At 41.1% G+C, this 6,000-nt stretch overlaps 1 protein-coding gene across 1 annotated transcript in view; it reads right to left on the bottom strand.

Moving 5' to 3' along the window:
• Positions 1–2,068: 2,068 nt before the first annotated feature.
• Positions 2,069–6,000, bottom strand: part of SWAP70 (switching B cell complex subunit SWAP70) — a 66,780-nt gene continuing 62,848 nt past the window's right edge. The window contains exon 12 of the mRNA XM_090032678.1: positions 2,069–4,122. Within this exon, the coding sequence (XP_089888804.1) occupies positions 4,013–4,122 (110 nt within the window). The 3' untranslated portion in view covers positions 2,069–4,012. The remainder of the gene's footprint in view (positions 4,123–6,000) is intronic.

The raw sequence follows: 6,000 nt of genomic DNA, 5'->3' as shown, positions 1-6,000 counted from the left end.
CAACTCCATCCCACCCCACCTGGGCATTGCCTACCCCAGTCCCACTCCCTCCCTCACCGCAGGGGCCTTAATCTGCACCCCCCCACACCCCTTCCTTCCCCCCACACGGCTGTATCAGACATCAGATAGGTATCGGCCAATTTGCCTCCTTAAAAATCAACTATCAGTATTGGCCCCCAAAATATCTAGCAGTGCCCCCCTAGTTATTGTGTGTTTATTTCCTTTTGTCTCTTTGTGCTGTCATATTATCTTTCCCTGCACCCTGAATGAAAAATTGATGAAGGGGAAAGATTGCAAGTGAAGGTCAGCAGTAAGAATTTGAAAACCACTGATTATCTGCCCAGAGAAGTGGGGGCTGGACCCGATGATCTCACATGGGCAACTCATTTTCTCATATTGAAATGTGGTTGGAAAAACTCTAACGCTTAGTGTATAAACCACCACTAGATGGCAGCTTAAGACCAAACGTCAAACTGTGGTTATGATGATATGAAGCTCAGACCAGATTCTAATCAACCTGGTAAGTGTCTCTACTTACGTATCTGAACTGTCCTATTGACTAAGGGCAAAAATGGATCAAGAAATAGCAATGACTAAACACTGTAGGGCAACTTCCTGATGTTCCAAAAGGGGCAATATAATTCTCTCTCCCTTAGATTGCTTGGGAACTGTACCACAAATGAACAGGCAAGTTAGTCCAGTCACTACCCATGGCAGTCGACATTAGAAAATGCCTTCAGTAGAAGCAGGAAGAAGTTTTGAGTTAGTAATGATTCAACTCCAACATGAAAAACAAACAATTGCCACTTCACTAAGGAATTCCTTGTGGATAGTTTCCTCTTCATCTGAAAGGAGGAGCTAATTAATTGTTTTTATAACATCAGGGTTTGCCAGAAAGAGTAGTCGTGGCTTTCCATGGGTTAGTGTTTTACAAGGAGATATGACTATGTCCCTCTCAAAATAGTCATCTTGTAGCAAGTGTAGCTTAGTTATTTTTCACTTTTAGTGGACTTGCTTCAAAAAGCCCACTAAACTTTCAAATCTGGTTAAACCTATTTTTAACTGAAAAATGAATCATCACCTTACACAAGTCTTACATTTTAAAACAGTGAAGCCTAGTAGTGACTACTCTTCATCAAAAGAGGAAGCAAAACAACCCAAGTGAAAAAAACCCGAAATTAATTTTCTTTTAAAAGAATACCACATTTCCATTTCATTAAAAAATCCCATATCTACCTATGAATTTCTTCTGATCAAAATAACTTTACATCCATTATCTGAGAGTATCGGGTTCTCTGTGACTGTGCTAGTGTTAAAGACTTGTCTATTAGTGTTAAGGGGAGGGGAAAAGCCCTTCTTGCATTTAGTTCAGGAAAAATGTGCTGAAGACAGAAGCACGGTATAAAACATCATCACTGAATGCAGGGTAAGGACTCTGAATCCAGAGTTGGATTTTTTTGCCTACGCTAGAAAGAGGAAGTCTGCAGTGCCAAAACTGATGTAGCTTACCACAGAGTGTGTGTGTGTGGGTGTGGGTGTGGGTGTGGGTGGGTGTGGGTGTGCGGGTGCAAATGGGAAATTACACGTGCTGCAGCTGCACTAATTTGACTAGTTCCCATTTCTTCCAAAAGTGCAGTGCTCTGTTTGGAAGTTACCAAAAAACTCCTGCTCTCCAGCATTACTGCTGCAAATTGCCAAACAATAGTCCCTGGAGTCTCTGAAAATACATAGGTAGAAACAGTGTTGTAAGGTTCACTTTGTATAGCTGTTTCAGAGTCATGTTGCTGTGCAATAAAGTCGAACTATTTAAAAAATAAGAGCTGGAATCTGCTTCAGATGCTTAGTGTCTCAATAATGGCCACCTTACATAGTTCCTGATGCAAAAGCCAGTGAATTCAATGGATCAAACCTTTGCTGTAGATGCTTTTAGTAGCTGTGCAATGACTGTGGTCACTAGGTGCAAGTACATTGTTTCCCCAGCATAACATGTGGGATGTTTGTTCACAGACCATTTCCCAGTCAGTAAACAAAAAGAAAGTAGTATGCAAGTCTGCTGCTTGTACAGAAATGACTTTTTTGCATTACTTTATTAAGTAGCCAATTCTAAAGAACAGTAAAAAATATGAAAAATGTGCATCATTTGGTGTTTCCTTAAAAAAGAGACTGTTAGCAAAAAATTAAAGTTGTTTAGCCCAATGCACATTATGCTGTCCACGCAAAAAGTATTTGGAAGTTATAGATACAGTTCCATCTCCTTTACCATAATTTAACAATGTATAGTTACATTAGTATTTCTAGTATGATTTTTCACATTTTTCTCTGTAAACAAGTAAAGTCCACAGTCAATTAATAAAAAGGACTTAGTAACAAACTAAAGGAATTTTTCCCTGTACAGTAATTACAAATGCAAGATTCTGGAATTTGTTACTACTCACATGTATATCAGTAGACTGAAACATTAGAAAGACGTCTATTAGTATAAAACTATGACTGTGTATTAAGTTTGAGTCTCAGGTAATAAGCAAATAATAAGTTCTAGTTCTACAGACCCTTTCTGTTTCCCAAAGTACTTTCTACTCCTGTAATATCTTAGTATAACAATCATACAGTAACACTACTCCATACGTAGCTGCTCTGCTTGTTATAAACCTTCAAACATTTGTTTTATAATAAGCTTACAAATGACATCTAGGTGATAAAAAACAGAAGCTACAAGAGAATTTGGTGCACATGGAAGACCACTTGACAAATATGTAGCTGCTGTTCGCTAAGTGGCTTGTTTCCCCAGAAATTTGTATATTGCGAGTACTTGGCAACAGAATGACTTCTTTCCCTTGTGTGGAAGAACTACTTACAAAGTAGAAGTTACACATTATGTTTCCCAAGGAAAATTAGAAATAAATGGACTTTCCTGTACAGATACCTTTCAGACAGTGGGCCCTATATTTCTTTGGAAATGTTTGTAGATTATTAGAGATGCTGATGCTGTATGTGTATTTGTAAGTTACGCCACAGAGTAAGGTTTTGAAGGCTTCAGTACTAAGTGATCAAAACAAAGTTGGGTGAATGATGTTTTCATTATAAATCTTGAATTCTAGAATTAAAGGGGGAGTGGAAATCAAATGGGAAATTCACTTTACCCTGTTATTTGTTGATTATTCCCACCCCCAGAATCCAGGCTTTATGTGAAGAACCAGACAGCTGTGCTGTGTGGTACTAATAATTCCCTTAAATCACAGGGCTAGACAGGATATGACAAACATCTAATCTGCATAAACATGGGCCATCACCTGGTTTCTAAACCAAGCTTGCAGGTTCTCTGTGAGTCATAGCCCGCCTTTTTAAAAGGTACCCAGTAAGGATTTGAAGATTTTACCCCATCTCTTAAAAAAGTTAAATTAAATCTAGCTGCAAAATTCTTTAGCATTATCCACATTCATGACACCTTTCACTGCACACATGTGACTGCAGGTGCAGAAGATGGATAGGAAATGAAATAATGTCACATTCAGAGTCTGGGCAGTAGCCTGAGAATTTCATCAAGCCTGGGTTTAAAGCTGCATTGTCTGGACAATTACAGATAAGCAAAACACTGCTTCCTTCCCTTAAAAATCCTGCAAATTGAAGCCATGGTATTTGCCCTGTCAAAGGTTGTTAGATTGTTCATAGAATAACCTATTAACTTTATGCCATAGTGTCTGATTTACATAATTAAAATTTTAATAAAAATATCTGTAGTTTAAAGAACAGAAAAGTTCTCTGTATAAATAGTAAGGTTTCTGGAAGCTGTGTTCAAGGAGATGACAACAGCTAATGGGGATAGTATTGTAACTGGGCCCTGAATAGATATATATATAATGTAGCAGACAGATAATACTCGCTTCCTAGAAAGGTCCAACATGTGGCTTTGAACATGCTACACCACTACAGAAGCAGAAAACATTTTAACTATAAAACAAAATGATCAAATATGCTTTATTTCTGTTCATGGGCGACATTCCAACTCCCTTGATTACTCAGAAGTGACCTTTTTTCCCTTCCAGCTCTTTTCTCTTTGTTCAAGTTCAGCTTCAGTGAAGGCTGCTGGTCCCCAGTTTGTGATTAAATGAGGATTCTTAGAACCTGCAAGACACGGTTCAGCATTTTAAACATACACAGGTAAAATCGCCAATGACTGCATTAGGCTAGGGATAGAATCAGCATCACTTGCACACAACTAACTGCTGCATGTTGGTTATAAATTTTTAGATGGACACAGCAGGTTCCTGATGTAGACCAGAACAGCTTATGCTGTTCTTTATTAGACCTCAGGAGAAAGTGAGGGTTAGAAGCAGCTAAGCAGCCTTTGACCCAAGACCAGGAGCTGCAGACTTAAATTCTGAAGTGATCCAGGGCCAAACCTGCTCCCTGCTGCCTCCACAACAGAGGAGCTACAAAGCTATTTTCCTGCCTCCTTCAATGAACACAGGGCATGGAGCCAGCAGTTAGGACTGCGCTTGTGAAAGTCAATCATTTAACATAAGCAAGGAAATGTCTTTGACCATTATAGTTATAGTAGGGTATGCATCTCGGTCGCCTATGGAAGCTGGCAATAGAAGTTTTACATTTAAATTATACGTACACATACCATAAAGATTTTATCTGTGAAAGATCATAAGGCCATGGCTAACCTAAGAGTTATGGTTGTTCTAACACACACTGTTTGACTGCAGCAAATTCTAATTTTCCCTGGCCTTAAATTTCTGGCACCTTGGTGAACCCCATCTCCCCCAAATACCATATTTACTCAAATCCATGACAAGGTTTTTTTGCTCCCAGTCACCATTTAGGGGGGCAAAAAAACCTCATCTTAAATTCCAATTCTGACCTGGGGCAAGGAGCAGGGGACAGGGCATGCAGCAGGAGGGAGTGTAGAAGAGAAGACAGTGGGGTAGGGTGCACAGAAGGGACTGTTGTGATGGGGAGGGAAGAAGGCAGGTCATGGAGACAGGAAGGAAGGAGCACAGGAAAGACTGCGCAGCCTGTCCTACCCCCACTGCACTACTTACCTTCAGCTCCAGCTTTAGCCCCTCTGGCACCAACCCAGCCAGGCCAAGAGCTGCTGAATCTGCTTCTGCCTGGCTGGAGGGGGCAGGGCTGCTGCTGACTGCCCCAGAGCTGAAGCCAGAGCCTCCCAGAACAGGTAAGTGAGCGCATGGGATGCGGGCAGGCACTGGAGCTAGGAGACAGACAGACACAGGGGGACAAAGAAGGGTAGGGCAGGCACAGGTAGGGGTGAGCAGGGGACAGGCTCTGGGGGAAAGAGGGGGACAGACAGGTGCAGGAAGGCAACAGATGAGGGGTGCACTGGGCAGAGGGACAGGTGGCAGGCACAGGTATGGCATGAACAAGAAACAGGTGGCAGGGAACAAATGGCAAGAGGCAGGGGTCTGGCCCCTTCCCCCTTGCTGTTGCCTTGTGTGGGGGGATGAATTTAAGATTATCACCCCTCCCTCAGTAGTTAGATTCTTGAGATGGGAAATAATAACAAATCTGCCAATTTTCTATGTGCAGAATCTAACAATTTTGGGTTATCTTAAATTTGAAGTCCTCTTGGAATAGGGTAAATATGGTAAATCCTGGCCTTTTCCTTTTCTCGTGTAGCCAAAACAACACAAGTCTTCCTCTGACTCAGTCAAAGTTGACTCCTTCTCCAGCCAACATCACTGCTTTAACTAGACCAGGATCCAAGGCTTCACATAAATCTTAACAGGAAATCTCTTTAGGTTTTCAAAAAAGGTAGAGCCAGATAGCTGCTTCTATAAGCATGCCTCCAAGCATGAGGCCATGTCTGTTTCAATATTTTATCATGACACTATTGTACAGTGCTTTACTTTAGAGCAGTGTGAAACTGTGCTATAGTGTTTGTTCTCAAAAGCCATCGGTGGGGGTTGAGCAAAAGCTTTCAGTTTCTTCATGACTGTGTGGAGTCTGCAAAACCACAGCCACCATGCTCGAAAA

This window comes from Crocodylus siamensis, chromosome 2, assembly GCF_052110815.1.
Source record: "Crocodylus siamensis isolate JL-2025a chromosome 2, ASM5211081v1, whole genome shotgun sequence".
NCBI classification, from domain to species: Eukaryota; Metazoa; Chordata; order Crocodylia; family Crocodylidae; genus Crocodylus; species Crocodylus siamensis.
Note: the sequence above shows the minus strand (reverse complement) of the source record. Positions and strands in the feature narration are given on the sequence as shown.